Raw genomic sequence first — 19,183 nt, 5'->3', positions numbered from 1 at the left:
AAGTTGAATTTTGTAATTTTAGCTAATATTTATTCATATGTAAAAAATGGATTTATCGAATTCTCCGTGTGGTCTATATTAAAGGGCACTTCATTTAAAATAACAGGCTTTTAAAATTCAATATTGGTGCACAATTTCTACTTAAAGGGTCATTCCACGAAATTAGTGCCTTTTGGCTCCCTTTCATATTTTAAGTTGAAATTGTGCACCAATATTGAATTTTAAAAGCCTGTTATATTAAATTAATTGGCCTTTAATGTAGACCACATGGAGAATTCAATAAATTCAATTTTTAATATGAATAAAGGCTTGTGCCAGTATTCAGCATCCCTCCGTCAACCCTGTGACACTTCTATGAAGATTTCAACCCACTTTATCCACGCGTTTCTCCAAATTTCATCATCATTGTAAAGACCTAGGTTTTTTGTTTCTTTGATGTGATTAGTGAATCATTTACATCTGTCCCTCATTCTAAGGTCAACCCTGTTACGTGAACTGGACTCTCGTTTTAGTATGATGAAACTATTGAAACTGAGCTGGTTGAGGATAACACTTGCATTCAATTGCCACTCCCTGTTGCACACAATAAGCTTCCATTCCCCCTGTCACGAGGGGATTTAAGATTATATTGTCAACCCTGTTACAGTCAACCCTGTTACTGTATTTGGCACTTAATAGTCACTTACTATAGTATTTTTTTTACTTAACTTCTTGAAATGGGGAAAACTGTTTTTTTTTTATGAAGTTGGTCTTTATGACAGAATGTTAAAATTAGGTGTAATAATATTTATTCTATTGTTTTACTTACACTTCTCAAAAGGCACCGAATCGGTGGAACAACCCTAAAATATCAAAAGGACGCAAAAGGCACTATTTTCATGGAACGACCCAGGAGTATCAAACATGCAGCCTGGGGGCTATTTTCGGCCCAGGAACTGATTTAATGTGGCACCACTTGTGGTCCATGAATCAAGTACTTCAAACAGTGACAATATTTGAGTTTACCTTTCCCAAAGGAAGAGCTTGGCCTGAGGCATCTCGTAGAGATGTCTTCAGATGTCTTCCAGCTTTTGTATGCAATAGAAGATGTCAATCTCTCTGGGTAGGCTCGCCATCCAAGAATGTAACTCCAACCAAAAACATGACATGTATATTAAATAAGCAGGCCAACACTTACACTCATGCAAAGTATGGACTAATAACCCAATGGCGAAGGTGGGTATAAGAAAATATTTCACATTTGTTTTAGAACAATGTCTAGAATGTCTACAATGTCTACAATGTTTAGAACAATACCTATCTTATCAAAAGAAAAAGAGCATCTTAAATAGTAATACTCTTAGATTTACATTTCTCTTTATAGCATAGTGTAAATAACCAATGTAATAAAATATGCAAATAGCATAAACTTTAAACTGCTTCTCTATGGTTACACATGGTGAAAAGTTAGCATTGGCCTGCTAATGCGGTGCTAATACAGTAGCTTAATTCAGGAAAAACAGAGCTCACCTAATAGAATGCGATGAACGGCCCATAAATACTTAGCTTCTCTCTGAAGATATATCTAGGTTTTACTCATTATTTTGAACTTTTGAAGCTTCTTTCTGACATTCACATGGCACATCGTCTGCGGGGCCCAAGATTGAAGATAATTGAGCTGTCAATCAAAGGCAGGACCTAAATGATTTGTGCACTTCTGATTGGTTAGGTCATTTCTCTCACAAGTACATGCATATTCAACCCATTCGTTGACCTGTGTTACATTGACCTTTCCCATAGGAAGAGCTGGTCTGAGGCAGCCAATTTCCAGTGGGGTGGGGGATGGGTAGATTCAATTCATCCCTAATTTCTTGAGGCTGTATAATCTTCAGAAGTGGGAGATTTGCTAAAAGGACTGTTGCATTTTCTTGGATGTGGTTTAACCTCCCATAAATTGTAGTGGATGACTGCGTTACCTACTTGACATGGCTACTATAAGCCTCTGATACCTCTGTGCTGAAGAATACGTTGGCTGCCTTGAGCCCTGGATCCTAAAGCACCACAGCGTGCTGATATCTGCTGCGTCACGAAAAGATCTCATCAAACAGGAATTTCATGGGGACGAAACGATGGTTTCACACGTCCCCATAGGCCTCCACTGATCTCCAAACCCAGACACCGCTATGCTGAGTGAAGGCATATCCATACGGCATTAGCACAGATTCAGTGAAGGTTAAAAAATCAGCAAAGATTCTAACGTTTCTGATTTTCCTGTAAACGTATTTATTTCAGCGAGGTTCATATTGAGATTGGAAACTAAGTGTGATTAGCATATACGCAGAGAGGCTTTGCACGCTTGACATCCTCTCAGCCCCTCTGCTGGAAATAACCAAGCACACAACATCCTCTGATTTCATTGATATGTAGATTCATGCATCTACAAAGATGAGTTATTCATTCATGTATTTGCTTTGAATTCTCGGGTGAGAGGACCTCAGTCAGGCGGAAGTCCGGGGCAAACAACCTAAGCCTAGAAGAAGAATAGGAATTATCACAAAAATAAACACATAAAGACCCCACATCAGAAATCTGAAGGTTAGGTGACTGAAAATATGAAAAAAAACTAAAGTGATGATAATATGTTCAAGAACAGAGGCTGCTTTGATTTGTGTAGCCTATGCAGCACTGTAAGGGGTTACAGTAAATCTCAAGACCCCATCCCTAACCTCATAATTATCAGTCTTTTGTTCCTAACATCAGAATTAGTTTTCCTCTTTTAAGTAGGCTATGAGGATTAATCATAGTGGCCTGTGTGAGTCTATAAGCCCCAGCGTTCTGTCATTCTTTTATAAAAGCATCATGGGTCACCAGTTTGCTCGTCCAGTGTCCTCTCCCGTGGCCACACTCCCAGCACTTTTTCATTTTAAAAATAGTCTCTCACCACCGACTGTGCCAATAAATGCTAAATACCAAACAGCAGTGTCCCCTACTTGCCTCTCCTTTTCGAACATCCTTGTCTGAATCCCTCAATATGTCATTCATTAAAGGGGCAATCTGTAGTTCAAACAACAAAAAAGTGGTCACCCTGCGGTCACCTCGCCAAAACATGGGGCTGGAGAAATATAACCACTATCAAATTCAAAGACAGAGTTGTGCATGCATGGACTGACCATCATTTGAACCATGTTTTGAGGCTGTACAGTGTTTCTTTACAATTGAATTATTGCAATTAAAACAAGCTTATATTTTAGGTTATGATGGGGTATGACAGTTGAACTAAGCTCATGAGTTATATTCTTCAATAATCAGGTATATATCATTAATTTAAAAGTAAAAAAATGGATGTAGCAATCACAGATTTCCCCTTTAAGGAGGAAACATATGAAATTAATGTGGTGTTTTTATGACAAGATATACGATATATCTGTCACCTATTTAGATGTGTATGTATGGTATATTTTTCTAAATGCACTGTATGTATCATTAACAGACTTGTATTTCCAATTTGATGCTGAAATTTTACATTTTTAAGAGCTTCCTTCTTGTTTCCTCCACATCTGAAAACGATGATATTTTGTCTCTGTGGACATAAGACATTAGCTTCAGTTGCCTCAGTGGTGACTGATTTTCATAGGTAATGATGCTAAATTATACTACTGGTAATAGGGAGGCTAGTATGCCATCCATCATTGGCTAGTTTATATGTACTGTCATTATGGGCATTATTCAACCCCTAATATGCTCACAGACATATTCTGCAGCTACACGCACGCACACAAGCACACACACGCAAGCACACACACACACATGCAAGCACATACACACACACACACACACACAAGACACGAGAGGGGACATCTCATTCTTTCATCTATGTGTGACTCATTGTTGTGGTGTCAGCTGGTGCCTTCTCTTTTATCACACTGGAAGCTAATGGAAGCAGCAACTGCAGGAGGTGGGGGAGAAGGAAGACACACATACACACACACAGCCGTAAGAGGTTGGGGAGATGAGGCGGATCGGCACGCCAGGCCGCGGGGCCAGAGCTGTTTTGTGGTGATGTTTTTCTAGCCTGCTGAGGCCTCGCTATCAGACTGTTTCTGACACACTTCTACTGTACACCACAAGGAAAGGTTTTAGCCATTTTGCTCTTATTCTCTTTTCATGGTACATTTTTGGTTTATAATACTTTCTTCTAGTGAACCTATTGGCATGTGTACTGTGGCAGGATATGAATATTATAGAAATGCCTTATTTCCCCCCTATATACTGAACAAAGGATTTACTCACAGGTCCTTCAGAAAGCATTCACACCCCTTGACTTTTTCCAAATTTAGTTATGGTATAGCCTGCATTTAAAATGGATTCAATTGATATTTGTTGTCACTGGCCTACACACAATACCCCATGATGTCAAAGTGGAATTATGTTTACTGAAATGTTTACAAATTCATTAAAAATGGAAAGCTGAAATGTTTTGAGTCAGTAAGTTTTCAACCCCTTTGTTATGGCAAGCCTAAATTACGTTCAGGAGTAAAAATTTGCTTAACGAGTTACATAGTAAGTTGCATGGACTCACTTTGTGATCAATAATAGTCTTTAACATGATTTTTGAATGACTACCTCATCTCTGTACCCCACACATCTGTAAGGTTCCTCAGTTGAGCAGTGAATTTCAAACATAGATTCAACCACAAAGACCAGGGATGTTTTCCAATGCCTCGCAAAAAGAGCACTTATTGTTAGATGGATAAAAAAAAGCAGATATTGAATATCCGTTTGAGCATGGTGAAGTAATTAATTACACTTTGGATGGTGTACACCCAGTCACTACAAATATACAGACATCCTTCCTAACTCAGTTGCTGGAGAGGAAGGAAATCACTCAGGGATTTCACCATGAGGCTAATGGTGACTTTAAAACAGTTACAGAGTTTAATGGCTGTGATAAGAGAAAACTGAGGATGGATCAACAACATTGTAGTTACTCCACAATTCTAACCTAATTGAGAGAGTGAATAAAAGGAAGCCTTTACAGAATACAAATATTCCAAAACATGCATCCTGTTTCCAGTAAAGCACTAAAGTAAAACTGCAAAAAAGTTGGCAAAGAAATGTACTTTATGTCCTGAATACAAAGCGTTATGTTTGGTGCAAATCCAACACAACACATCATTAAGTACCACTCTTCATATTTTCAAGCATGGTGGTGGCTGTATCATGTTATGGGTATGCTTATCATCGGCAAGGACTAGGGAGTTTTTTATGATAAAAAAACGGAATAGAGCTAAGCACAGGAAATGTCCTAGTGGAAAAGCTGGTTCAGTCAACTTTCCGACAGATACTGGGAGACAAATTCCCCTTTCAGCAGGACAATAACCTAAAACACAAGGACAAATATATACTGGAGTTGCTTACCAAGTTACAGTTTTGACTTAAATCGTCTTGGAATATGGCAAGACTTGAAAATGGCTGTCTAGCAATGATCAAGAACTAACTTGACAGAGCTTGAATAATTTTTTTAAGAATAATGTGAAAATTTACAATCCAGGTGTGCAAAGCTCTTAGAGACTTTCCCAGAAAGACTCACAGCTGTAATTGCTTTCCGAAGGGGATTCCAACATGTATTGACTCAGGTGGTTGAATACTTATTTAATCAAGATATATTACTGTTTTATTTTTCAAATGTATGATTTTTTTTAAACAAATTTTTACAAATTTTCTTCCACTTTCATATTACATGTGACAATTTAAAATGACAATTAAATCCATTTGAAACTTACTTTGTAACACAACAAAATGCGGAAAAAGTAAAGGGGTGTGAATACTTTCTGATGTCACTGTACATTGCATTTTTTCTCTCCCACCTGGTTCTATAGTACAACTCCATGGTTTTAGTAATTAGCAATTGCCTATGTATGCTTTTCCATTCTTGCTTTATTTGCTATACATCCTTACTTGTTTTTTTCTAGACAGCATTTTCTTAATTGTGTAAATCTATTCATTACAAATGTCATTACACATATCTATTGTCTCTGTTCAGCGATTCAAAACAATTGCCAATTACTACTATTCTGAGGTTTGATACAGAATATAGTATTTGAGAGGTCTATTATGGTGACCTAATTTCATGACATCAAAAGCTACAGTACGGCAAACATAACATTATGCTTGAGCGCAGTAGTGAACATATGCAGGACAGTTATTCATATTTTCTATAATTATTTATTTTTTCAGCTTTTTTCTTTTTGTATAACATGACAATCGTGCTTTATCATATGACACCATTTAAATACATATCATGTTTATATTGTGTTGTGCATTAGGCAGTGAGACAGTTAAAAATGAACAAAACAATCAGATTTTTTACTAGACATAGTTTCTATTTTTAATATAATCGTCAATATCTTCATTGTCATCATCATTTCGTATATTTCTGTAAGATATGTGCTTTAGTTTCTGTGATCAAAATATTATTGCAGAAAGCAGCAACTCTTCATAATTTTTTTCAACATTTAGACAATAACTTCCAATGTACTACAGACATTCACAGTTACATGTTTTACACAGTACAGTTTTTACAACAAAGTTCCGGAGGAAACTGTGGTGGAGTAACTTTATACAAAATTCACAGGACATGAACTGTAGCCATTTCACATTTTCACTTGGTTGTTTTGCTTTTCAAAGTAAACGTGTTTTGTTCGACCAGATGCTTTTCACTGCCGTATAAGCCAACTAGCATTGTCTTAACACGCCATGTCAAATGTCTGTTGAAATTAAAGCTTTGAGCTTTTTACTAGTAAAGCAAAGACAACGAAAAGAAAAAGACAAACAGACCACTCTTCTACTGGCCTGCATCTCTACATCTACATTTGTATTGCTGAATACAAAATTGATCAAAGTATAATTGATCATTACACATAAAGTGAAATAAAAAGGAATATTTTTTAAACATAGAGTTGGTCCAATATTGTTTGCTAGAGTACAAAGTGATATTCAGGAGATCTGCCCAGTCATGCAAACAGACTATGGCTTGGTATAAATTGGTTGATAACTGGCTTAAGGCCTTCTCTGTTCTCGTCTTAGATCTGTCAGGAGACATTTTGGAATTTTTCTTTGACGTTCCTGAGGAAAGCATGCAAAAAAGTAAACAGGATTGACTGTCAGCATCAATGGATAGTCAATGTTTGTAAATCACTTTTCTATACCCTGTGCGTTTGCATTTCTTTTTATTGTATGTTTTTCATACCCTGTGTTTCTCAAACCAAACACTACATGGCATAGATCGTTTTTGCTTTCTTCTGCCTACGATTTTGGTCCTCGGTCACAATATTTATAGTAGAAAACATATTAAAAATAATTCTAAAAATGTTTGTCACATAAAAGTTCATTTTTTTTACAAAAAAAAAGGAAGATAAAATAACAGTCTCTCTCACACACAAAATCTTTTGCAACAGATATACTGGATAAATCCAGGGTTCATAGACTTTAAACTTCTTATTGGCATTGTGCTTCTTCATCAGAGTTCCCCCATTGCCATGTGGCTTGTAATCAGCCTCACAGAGTGCAAAGTTTTGTAAAGAGATGACTGTGTGAGGCTTAGTAAACAACCACGATAACTTGACTCTGTCCCTTGCACTCTCCCATCTTGACAATTTTGTTCACTAGTACTTCATCCCTACTATAGACACACTGTATTTACTTGGTTCATGAAGATATTGAACAAATTGCTATTCTATTTTCAATAGTTGTTTTCTTTTCTCACAGTATTACACAGTTTGTTTACATATTTTTACTCAGATTACGGTAGTTTTTGTGAACACTAACAGTCTTTGATTTGAGCATTTTTAATGCATACCAAAAAAAAAAAAGACATTAACGGGTTGGTTTTACAAATGCAGAAAAATGAAACATGATTTTAAAATCCGGTTTGATCAGATATTGCCCCTGGAGGTAGGTGAATCAATTAAAATCTTGGAAGTCCTTTGTAATGTTCGCCGTTGACTACACAATCTCCATGAGGGTTTTGCCTTGTCTAGATATTGGCCTCAGCGTTGGTCAGGTTTGTTGAGCTCACTATGTTGGGTGGTGGGATGGCCGTCTCTTTTGCCGTTGGGCTAACCGGATTGGGTGGTGGGCTGGTAGGGCTGGTCGGGTTGGCTGGAGTGGCAGGGACGGTAGGGACAGTTGGAACGGTCGGACTAGTTGGGTTCACAGGGCTAGCCAGAGCTGGAATGGCTGGAGGTGCTGGGTTGGCCGGGGCTGCAGCAACCGGGCTTGTAGCAGTTGGGTTGGATGGACTACTTGGGTTGGCCGCGTTAGAGGGACTAGCAATGTTGGTCTCGGCAACCACTGTCTCAGGTCCATTCTCCTGTGGCCGTCGGACCACTGCAGGAGGCTGGAACATTATCCGTAGGCGCTGAGAAAGAATCACAACAAAACAGTTAATTAAGTAACACAATGAATGCATCTCCAACATGTCCAGAGAGGAGAACCTGACTGAAATGATCTATTTATTACTTAATCACATGATAATAAACCATTTGGGTTACATATCAATCATCACCAAATTGCCTTTAATCTCTTGCTCTTAGAGAAAGGGGGGAACATTCCATATTTTTTCATTTAACAAGGCAAGTCAGTTCAGAACAAATTCTTATTTACAATGACTGCCTAGGAACAGTGGGTTAACTGCCTTGTTCAGGGGCAGAACGACAGATTCTTACCTTGTCAGCTCAGGGATTCGATCCAGCAACCTTTACGGTTACTGGCCCAATGCTCTAACCACTAGGCTACCTGCCGCCCCATATCCATAAACCATTATGTAGATTACCTCTTTCCAGGTGCCCTTGAGTCCGAGGTACATGTAGACCATGTATCCAGGGATGAGGACCATGGAGGACAGAGCCATGAGCCAGCCCACTCCCTGGCCCCAGGCAGGGAACACGTAGTTGTTCAAGGTGAGAGGAACCATTTGGACTGCACTGAACAAGAACACCCCCTGTGGGAGACATGGCACGATCCTTATTAATCCTGACACCACCTCTTCTCAGACACTTTCTTTCTCTGTCTCAAAATTGCTTGAGGCAGGTCATATTGATATGATTTGTTATTTTCGTTCGTGTCATGGTATGTTCTATTGGATGTGTGTGGCGTACTACTTACGGCCACGATGAGAGGGGTGAAACAAACCCAACACAGCTTCCACCATATGCAGGGCTTGTAGCCAATCATTTCCTGGATGTTGTCATAGAATTTGTCCACACCTGCGAGACAAATGAATGTGTTATCCAAATATTCAAATTCAATTTCTTCCAATTTTCCACTGGTCTGCCATGAATTGTAATGAGGGAGGAGAGCTGGTGCAGTGTAGGACATGTGAGCAGCGTTGACGTCCCTGGGGGTAAACAGGGTTTGAAGGTGGACTAATGTCTCTGGACAAGTGGGAGTTTATTTGATCATTCAACCTTCAGCTTTAACTAGTGTGTCTAGTTCATTCATTGCTCATCGCCTCTTGCTCATCGCCTCTTGCCTGAGCGTACATCACTGTAACAAGTCATTTTGTCATGCTGAAACAGGGTGTTTCTGAGGCAATACCGTTCACTGCAATAATGTATCTACTGTACTATGTGTATTTGACGTTGTCGAGAGACTCTACCCACCGTAGAACCAGGATATGGAGATGCACTCGAAGAAGACCAGGAAGAGGAGACACATCCCACTGGCAGAGTAGTAGTCGAAGAGCTTGAACACGTACAGGCCTCCCTAGTGACACAGCACAGAAGGGTGAGTCTTACTACGGTGGGAAACCATATGGTCTGTGGTCTTTACATTATATTCATATCCTCGTCTCAGAGGGAAAAGATGGTGGTTGGGGTTCGTTTTCTACTCGAAACAAATCTGTTATTTTTTGTACAAAATTAGACAGCGATAGTGCTAACCAATGTAATTCAAATTTGTATCAACTACTGTCTCATTGAGCTTGGAGGTTTTGTAGTTCAATCTGATGGTTGGCTAATGATGAGAGAGAGAGCGTGGAGGTTTTGTAGTTCAACTTCATGGTTGGCTAATGAGAGAGAGAGAGAGAGAGAGAGGGAAAGAGAGAGAGAGTGTCGTGCTGTACCTGTGTGATGTTGGATAGGCCGATCAGGTACGATACCAGGCAGACAGCAGCGATGAAGAGCTCTCTCCTGCCCCTCAGTGCCCTGGGAAACTCATCCACCAGAGCTGTGATAAAGCCCTCCACCGTGCAGAACTACCCACACAGACACACACACACACACAGGCACACAAAGGGGGTGGATTCTCAGTCACAAAGGGGAGAGATTTACAGTATTTTGCTTAGTATCTATGTAATGAAGCACTTACAGTGGAACTAACAGCGATTGAACTACTTTTCAGATATGAAACAAGCAGACAACAAGCAGTCAAAATATCATTCAAAATTATAAAATTCCCCGTTTATGCTACAAAACCAACTTCATAAGAGGTTTTAAAAATAGGTTATATTTGACTCAGCATTCCATGATGTACACTAAGGCACTGTTGGCAGAATAGATGGATGCAGTTCAATGCATGATTAATATAAATCACCAATACATTTCTTGGTAGTCCAAAAAATATTGTAAAGCACAGCTGGCTTGGTACATTGTTTGCTGCCTCCATTCAGGATGCACTGTTTCAGTTTGAATGACTCAATATTTTGGACAAAAACGGACAACTGTAACTAATGCTGGGAATGTCAATACAATCAAACTAGCAAGGGCAATGATCACAAGTCAGACATGCCAGCAACAAACGCTGACACTACACATCCAAGTATATCGGACCAAATTATGAAAGACAAGAATTGTACTTTTGAATTCCGTAAAGTCAGTGTGGAAGAGGTGAAAAAATGATTGTTGTCTATCAACAATGACAAGCCACCGGGGTCTGACAATCCTAGATGGAAAATTACTGAGGATAATAGCAGACGATATTGCCACTCCTATTTGCCACATCTTCAATTTAAGCCTACTAGAAAGCGTGTGCCCTCAGGCCTGGACGGAAGCTAAAGTCATTCCGCTACCAAAGAATAGTTAAGCCCCCTTTACTGGCTCAAATAGCCAACCAATCAAACTTCTGGAAAAAATTGTGTTTGACCAGATAAAATGCTATTTCACAGTAAGCAAATTGACAACAGAATTTCAGCATGCTTATAGGGAAGGACACTCAACAAGCACAGCACTTTCACAAATTACTGATGATTGGCTCAGAGAAATTGACGATAAAATTATTGTGGGGGCTGTTTTGTTAGACTTCAGTGCAGCTTTTGACATTCTTGATCATAGTCTGCTGCTGGAAAAACATATGGCTTATGGCTTTACACCCCCTGCTATAATGTGGATAAAAAGTTACTTGTCTAACAGAACACAGAGGGTGTTCTTTAATGGAAGCCTTCCAAATATAATCCAGTTAGAATCAGGAATTCCCCAGGGTAGCTATTTAGGCCCCTTGCTTTTTTCAATTTTTACTAACGGCATGCCACTGACTTTGAGTAAAGCCAGAGTTTCTATGTATGCGGATGACTCAACACTATACACGCCAGCTACTACAGTGACTGAAATGACTGCAATACTCAACAAAGAGCTGCAGTTAGTTTCAGAGTGGGTGGCAAGGAATAAGTTAGCACTAAACATCTCTAAAACTAAAAGCATTGTATTTGTAACAAAACATTCACTAAACCCTAAACCTGAACTAAATCTTGTAATAAATTATGTGTAAATTGAGCAATTTGCGATGACTAAACTGCTTGGAGTAATACTAGATTGTAAACTGTCATGGTCAAAACATATTGATGCAGTAGTAGCTAAGATGGGGAGAAGTCTGTCTATAATAATGCGATGCTCTGCCTTCTTAACAACACTATCAACAAGGCAGGTCCTACAGGCCCTAGTTTTGTCACACCTTGACTACTGTTCAGTCGTGTGGTCAGATGCCACAAAAAAGGACTTAGGAAAATTGCAATTGGCTCAGAACAGGGCAGCACGGCTGGCCCTTGGATGTACACAGAGAGCTAATATTAATAATATGCATGTCAATCTCTCCTGGCTGAAAGTGGAGGAGAGATCGACTTCATCACTACTTTTATTTATGAGAGGTATCGACATGTTGATTGCACCGAGCTGTCTGTCTAAACTACTGGCACACAGCTCGGACACCCATGCATACCCTACAAGACATGCCACAAGAGTTCTCTTCACAGTCCCCAAGTCCAGAACAGACTATGGGAGGCACACAGTATTACATAGAGCCATGACTACATGGAACTCTATTCCACATCAAGTAACTTATGCAAGCAGTAAAATTAGATTTCAAAAAACAGATAAAAAAACACCTTATGGAACAGCGAGGACTGTGAAGCAACACAAACACTGGCACACACACACACACACACCACACCACACCACACCACACCACACCACACCACACCACACCACACCACACACACGATAACATACACACTATACATACACATAGATTTAGTACTGTAGATATGTGGTAGTGGTGGAGTAGGGGCCTGAGGGCACACAGTGTTTTGGGATGTCTGTGAATGTATTGTATTGTTTTAAAATTGTATAAACTGCCTTAATTTTGCTGGACCCCAGGAAGAGTAGCTGCTGCTTTGGCATCAGCTAATGGGGATCCATAATAAATACAAATACAAAAACAAATAACGTGGCTAATAGGCTAGCGTATCTTTAGCAAGCTAGAAACACGGAGCCTAACGTTAGCTAGCTAGCTGCTAAGAGGATGTCATGTCATGTCATTGGAGGAGTGGGTGAGTGACTGACTTTTTCCCCTCATATAATTTTTGGTGGTTATACACAGTTAGAGATGTGTTTTGCTTAGCTAGCAAGAACTTGAACGACTGTTATCCAGCTAGCATATATTTTGCGTTCACAAATTCACTCTGGCCACCTACTCCGATTTCAAAACACTCTCGCCTGAGTGTGCCAGAGCGTAGAATAACGGATGAATTTACGAACATGAAAACCCGCTGAATATGACCGGTGTCAGTAAATGTAGGCTAAGAAAGTAATAGTTAGTCACAAACGCTCTAGATAACATGTGAACAACCTAACCAGCTCTGCTAGGGCGAGTAAAATGGTCAGAGTGAGATGTTCTCTCATTTGTGTCTGGAAGTGGGTAGCAAGCAAGCTAGCCGACTTTAGCCAGTTAGCTTGGGCGATGGGTTGCAAGCAAGCTACAGAAGGACAAGTAGGCTACAATTCCCCATTATTTTTCAGTGCAATTTTGACGGTCACCTATCTGAAAAAGTTTGAGAGGGTTTATCTAATGTTCCTCAGTTACATTTTAGATCATCTTGCTCTGGCTAGCATTAGTTATTGATCTCGTTGTTGTTGATGTGCGCTTAACTGAGGGAGAGAGAGCCTATCTTTTCATGGATCAATAGAACTGTAAAGTTCGCAAATGTAAGAGGACTCCTGGGGTATGTACATATTTGCAGAAATCCATTCGGGTATATTTTGTGGCTTTTGGCGAATGCATTTTAATGATCTAAAGTCCCGTTTTTGCAACTGCCTATAAACACACATTCCAGTTCACAGTGAATGGTGGCAAATGGCTTGTTTGCATAAAGGCCTACTGTAGCTATGGTGTACCGGTCTGCGTAGACTCCGGTCCTGGACGAGACAGATGTTTTTATTCAGTTTTATTTACTGCAGTGTCTATTAATTGTCCAAACGCACGGCCGCTTCCCCACTCTATATTGCTACAGAATTTTCACAAATTCCCAAACATTCTAAGAATTTATGAAAACATGACATGACATATCTAAGTACTCGCTTGTCAGATTTTTTTTTTTTTTAAGTGTCATATTTCTCCGGGGGGTGTATATGAATAGATTTTTATCATATTTAATATTGCAAAAAATGCTGTCAGTTTCACTTTAATGTTTCTACTATCATTGATAGTCTCGCTCCTGTTTGTATTTTCATTTTTTATCAACTGCAGAATTTGGTAAATTAGTATTTCTATGAAATAAAAACTTCAAAGGACCAAAAAAAGGAAGCACCGGTAATTGTCAATTACTGGGATATGGATCCCTTGAAGGATAGTATCATTGTTGTACTTTAATTTTACCCAATGGGTAAATATACATTGGTTTATTTATGACATTGTTGTTCATGTAGTAGTATGATAGCCATGTAACAGTTGTAACGAATGACCAAGATGACCAAAACAGTTCAAAACAACCACTGTTATAGCTTTTTTAGTACTAGAGACCTCATTTTGGCAGCCACCTTAAAAATATAACTCCAACATGCAAAATAGCCATTTCCCTTGCAGTATGAATATTTACAATTCCATATAAAAAAAAAGGTTAGTCACAAAAAAGAGCACTGGTGTGTCAACTTGGGATTTATCTGTTCCGTATAAAGATGAGTAACAGAATTGAGTATCATTGCTAGCAGACTCAGTGGCCTTGCAGTAACCCAAATAGCATGCACAAGCTAAATGCATGACAACAGAGCACCAGGGGGCCAAGAGAGAGGTGACGTAGTTGTATTAAAAAGGGTTGACAGTAAAAGTCAAGGCTCATCTGTATCTGTCCATTAGCAAAAAAACTGAAATGAGCTTCTCATGGGGAGAGACCAGGGAAAAACAGCTAGATATGTACCTGTGCTTACACATTTAGGTCAGACGAGCCTGGTCCTAGACCTATAGGTGCTTTAGCTAACACCCCTGACATGGCATGGTAATGATAGTGAGAGGATTGGGCTAAAGCACCAAGAGATTGCGGAGCAGCCTATGAAAACAGCCTTACCTGACTGTCAATCCCCAGCATCAGCAGCATGGAGAAGAACAGGATAGCCCAGAGAGGGGAGACAGGCAGCTGGGTCACAGCCTCAGGGTAGGCCAGGAAAGCCAGGCCTGGACCTGCATACCAAACACACAACACAACACATTGGCTCACAGTTTCTTACGGCTGCGTTTCTCTGTGTGGATTGAGGTAGAAGCAGAGGTGTAATATTAGACAGACTCCTGCGAGCAGAAGTCAGAATAGACAGCCCCTATTGTGCGCTGATGGTGCAATTACAGAGGGAGCATTGGGTTTACCTGAAGCTGCAACTTCTTCTATGGGCCTCTTAGTCACGTTCGCCATGAAGCCCACAATAGAGAAGATGACAAAGCCAGCAAACATGCTGGTGAAGGAGTTGATGCAGCATACTATGATAGAGTCTCTGTGGAAAGGAAACATGAAAAAGTCCTGTTGTCAGAGCTTATGGTGATCTGTCATCTCTTCTGTAGCATCATCATGGATTCCTAAAAAGGCCTTTCTCAGGAGAGAGAGAGCTTATTCCTTATTATTGCTGTGTTGAAAACATATCCCTGCTTAATAATATATTGATGTTGGCCACAAAAGGTGTGCAATGAGATAGTAAAACAATATGAAATGTGTTTTTGTGCAACATTCCAATGGGGAACAATGTTCCTTTATCCAAAGAGGTTTAATATCACAGTAATACCAAAATATGAAATAAAGCAATGCCCATTTTTAATGGATACCAAGCTCCTATTTGCAAAGAAGAGTTTTCCAAAGAATCAACCCTTATTTACAAACCAAATTGCATGATATAGCTAAATATAGCTAAATAATATTGGGCCGCTAATAAGCAACAACAAGTAACAACAAGTCAATTGAAATAAATGCAAGTTGAGGCTGCATGATTATATAACTGATGAGTAATTTGTGGGACCTAGGACAAAGGATGGGCTGCTTGGGGAGGATGTGAAATCTTTGTCTAATTGTCTTTTATTTATGCAATGCACATCCAAAGCTGTATGAATGGCCCCGTATTAGACTGAATCCCTGTATTGATTGTAATAATGTTCATCTAAGCTTCTCGTTGTAAATGTCTAATAGCAAGGTCCACATATACTGTTGTGGCAGAGGTAGGCATATATAATTCAGCCGTGGGACCTCGGAGCGGATGGTCGGGGGGCCGGAACATAATAATCTCTACACTGGAAATTGACCACAACTCAGCCTAGAAATAGATTGTATTTGAAAATAATAATAATTTCATACCTTGATTCCATTGAGACACGATCACATATGTCTCTTTTTTTGTGTGTGGGAGTACTTGGGAACAGATTTCCTCAATTAAACAACATTTTAGCTGAATTTCTGGTGATTTTTATCATTTTTTTTGGACCCAAAACTAAAATCCTAATATATATTGCCGACCCCTGCGTTAAGGTATACTGGTCTAATGGTTGCCTTTTCAAGTCTTGCCTCATACATGATCTTTTCCATTTAATAGAAGCCTACCTCCATCTTACCTGTAAACATTATTATTAAAAGGGTTATAGCTCCCAAGAGCTATCAGTGAGCCCAGTCCCAAACCGTAGGAGAAAAATATCTGAGTAGCAGCATCCAGCCATACCTGTCAAGGGGAAATAACCATTTAGCCGTTTGACAAAGGAGGCTGAAAAACGGTTGATTCACATGCCAGTATTTATCTCACATAGAATGGTAAGTTCATTCATTACCTCAGATTCTTTTAGTTTTTCAAAGTTAGGGGTGATATAGAAGCGAATGCCATCCATAGCTCCAGGTAGAGTCACTCCACGGCAGAACAGAATGAATAGCATGAAATAGGGGTACGTGGCCGAGAAGTACACAACCTGGAAAGTGTAATCAACAAGTCACCATCAGCAGCAAAGGAATGCACGCCAACACATGTTAACCATCCAGTTAATACATTTGCAATTCAGTCTCTGCTTCAACAAAGGCCTATTCACTCGAGAGGAAAACCAATGGATTTCTTGTCCTCCAAACTCTCACACGGAGAGCAGCAACAAAAATAAGAAAATAAATCAACAGAAATCTAGTAAAGAAATTCATTGAGGCTTCAATTTGATCCGACACCATCTCGCTATGCTTACATGATACCCCGTATGAGATTCTAGAGCAAAGGACGTAGGTGGGTGGAGCGTTTTGCCACCACAACAAATGTTATTTGCTATGGTCACGTGACAGATTAGATTTCCGAAATGTAGCACCAATAGGGAGTGAACTGGCTCGGACTGTGGGGGAGAGGAAAGGACAAAACCGGATTTTAGAGGGCTTGTTGCTCTTCCTCCTATCATCAACCCCCCCCCCCCCCCCCCCCCCCCCGTGAGAGAAGGCACCATGAGCCTGAACATGAATACTGAATGTTTGATGTATACCCTCTCATTCTACAATCAATCTGGACAATAGTCAGTGCAATATAAATGATTGATGAAGGTGATATGACTCTGATCGACAAAACTGTTTGGGATAGCTGCAGTTGTTTTTATTCTTCAATTGTATCTGTCATTTGTGACACTTCTGTCGTTTGTGTTTTTTTTTGTATTTTTCTGTAATATTTTATGCACCCGCTGTTATTTCCATGTTTTGCCTTCGTAACAAGGTCGCCCTCGCAAAATAGGTTTTTAACCTCAATGGGTCTTATCTGGTTAAATAAAGGTACAAAAAAATAAATACATGACAACGATTAATATTGCATCACTGTCACACATTGGATGCCAGAGATCTTTTACATACACCTAAATCTGCCTTGCGAAACCAGTCTCTTACCTTGCCAGTCCAGCTCACCCCTTTCCAGATACAGAAGTACACCAGGACCCAAGCGATGGCCAGTGTTATTGCCAGTGGCGCTCGGATCTGCCCTGGTTTTTCCAAGCCATCGGTCATTTGATGCATGTTGCGCCTAAAAGCAACAATAAGACCATTATACACACTGGCAGAATGCTTTGCAGCAAAGGGACATTCCTTTTATACTTCTCAAGCAGGCATGCAGGGTACTGTAATGCTGTGCTGAAGCGACAGACAAAAAAAACAGGCAGTCGATGTCTTACTCCCAAAACTCCATCACCGCGCTGGTAAGATTGGTGTTATCGACAATACTGTAGTTTGAGTAACATTTGTCTGTGTTCCATGAATTGCCACACGAGCTCCATGGAAGTTCCTGAAAAACAAGAAGGATTAATGCCTGTTTTCCTCCTTGACACAATGAGCGATCTCACATGATATTAACGAGGATGCTGCAATCTCCAGTCATCCCCATGTGGCTTATAGGAGGTAAAATGGTGGTACTTACAGAGGTAAAGGAGTTGTAGAGATAGTATATGGCCCAGGCGATGATGACAATGTAGTAAATGTTAAGCCAGAAGGACAGGACAGCTGCCGCAAGGCCAACACCTATGAGATGGAAATCGATGACATGTCTGTGCATGCTCCTAACGCTCCAGCATATTCAGGGTGAATTACAGCAGAACTCTCTATCTTTCCTGGTTATGGCCATGATTAGCATATCACACAATAAAGATAGGATGCACAAGTGGGCCAGCTGACAATTAGGAATTTGATTTAAGATACCAAAAAAATGACGGTAGAAGATACAGTAAGAGCATCGCATGAGTAGAATGTATACCTTTGAACACGGGAGCCAGTTTCCAGACTCCAAGCCCACCAATTGAGGTGTATTGACCAAGAGCGGTCTCAAGCAGGAACAGCGGCATCCCAGCGAATATGAGTGTCAAAAAATAGGGGATCAAGAAGGCTCCTGCATAGACACAAGCAAATCAAACCAAATATAAATGTCAGAATAAAACCACACACACATGCAATGGAATGTAGAAGCTAATTGGAATCATTCAATTAGGATAACAATAATGCATGTCTGAGCTCTTACACGAGGGACATATTCACTCTTCGTTTCACATAATAATTAGTGCTCGGAATGGACGAAGCACTTACTGAGTAGTGAAATGAACTTACGTTATATGACTTTTTTTTAAATCGTGTTTACCTCCACCGTTTTTTCCACAGAGATATGGAAATCTCCATACGTTTCCGAGGCCAATTGCATAACCTACACACGACAGAAGGAAATCGAATCTCCCTCCCCAGGTTTCTCTTTCGGGAAGATCCTTTTTCGTCTGGTCGCTTTTCACGTCCAGTGACTTGGGTTTGTCATTAGTTGCCACTTCGTTAAGTTCTGTTACTTGTCCATCCGTTTTGGTGCCGTTCGTCGCCATGTCTCTCGATTTGTAGTGGTCCTGGCCTTGGAACGCGAAGCTTCAGCACCAGTCCACGCAGACAGCAGTTTCGCGGTTTTAGACCCAAAACCTTTGAACCAAATGTCTG

General features: G+C 39.9%; 1 protein-coding gene across 1 annotated transcript; it reads right to left on the bottom strand.

Annotated features, from left to right (window-relative positions):
* Window positions 1-8,014: 8,014 nt before the first annotated feature.
* Window positions 8,015-19,074, bottom strand: LOC120058750 (sodium- and chloride-dependent GABA transporter 1-like). The gene is made up of 14 exons (XM_039007490.1): window positions 18,846-19,074; window positions 18,468-18,599; window positions 18,135-18,235; window positions 17,893-18,002; window positions 17,612-17,744; window positions 16,540-16,674; window positions 16,330-16,433; window positions 15,103-15,227; window positions 14,810-14,922; window positions 10,103-10,234; window positions 9,642-9,744; window positions 9,145-9,245; window positions 8,813-8,980; window positions 8,015-8,398 (listed from the first exon to the last, which is right to left on the bottom strand). The coding sequence occupies exons 1-14, from the start codon at window positions 19,072-19,074 to the stop codon at window positions 8,015-8,017; spliced, it is 2,070 nt and encodes a 689-aa protein (XP_038863418.1).
* Window positions 19,075-19,183: the final 109 nt, after the last annotated feature.

This window comes from Salvelinus namaycush, chromosome 14, assembly GCF_016432855.1.
Source record: "Salvelinus namaycush isolate Seneca chromosome 14, SaNama_1.0, whole genome shotgun sequence".
Lineage (NCBI taxonomy): Eukaryota > Metazoa > Chordata > Actinopteri > Salmoniformes > Salmonidae > Salvelinus > Salvelinus namaycush.
Note: the sequence above shows the minus strand (reverse complement) of the source record. Positions and strands in the feature narration are given on the sequence as shown.

Bases quoted from the DNA above. Each gene is read 5' to 3' on its own strand.
- LOC120058750 (XM_039007490.1), bottom strand. From the start codon at position 19,074: ATGGCGACGAACGGCACCAAAACGGATGGACAAGTAACAGAACTTAAC. The intron at 18,236-18,467 runs GTATACATTCTA...TCCATCTCATAG, and splicing joins ACTGGCTCCCGTGTTCAAAG to GTGTTGGCCTTGCGGCAGCT. The intron at 18,003-18,134 runs GTAAGTACCACC...CTTGTTTTTCAG, and splicing joins TCTACAACTCCTTTACCTCT to GAACTTCCATGGAGCTCGTG.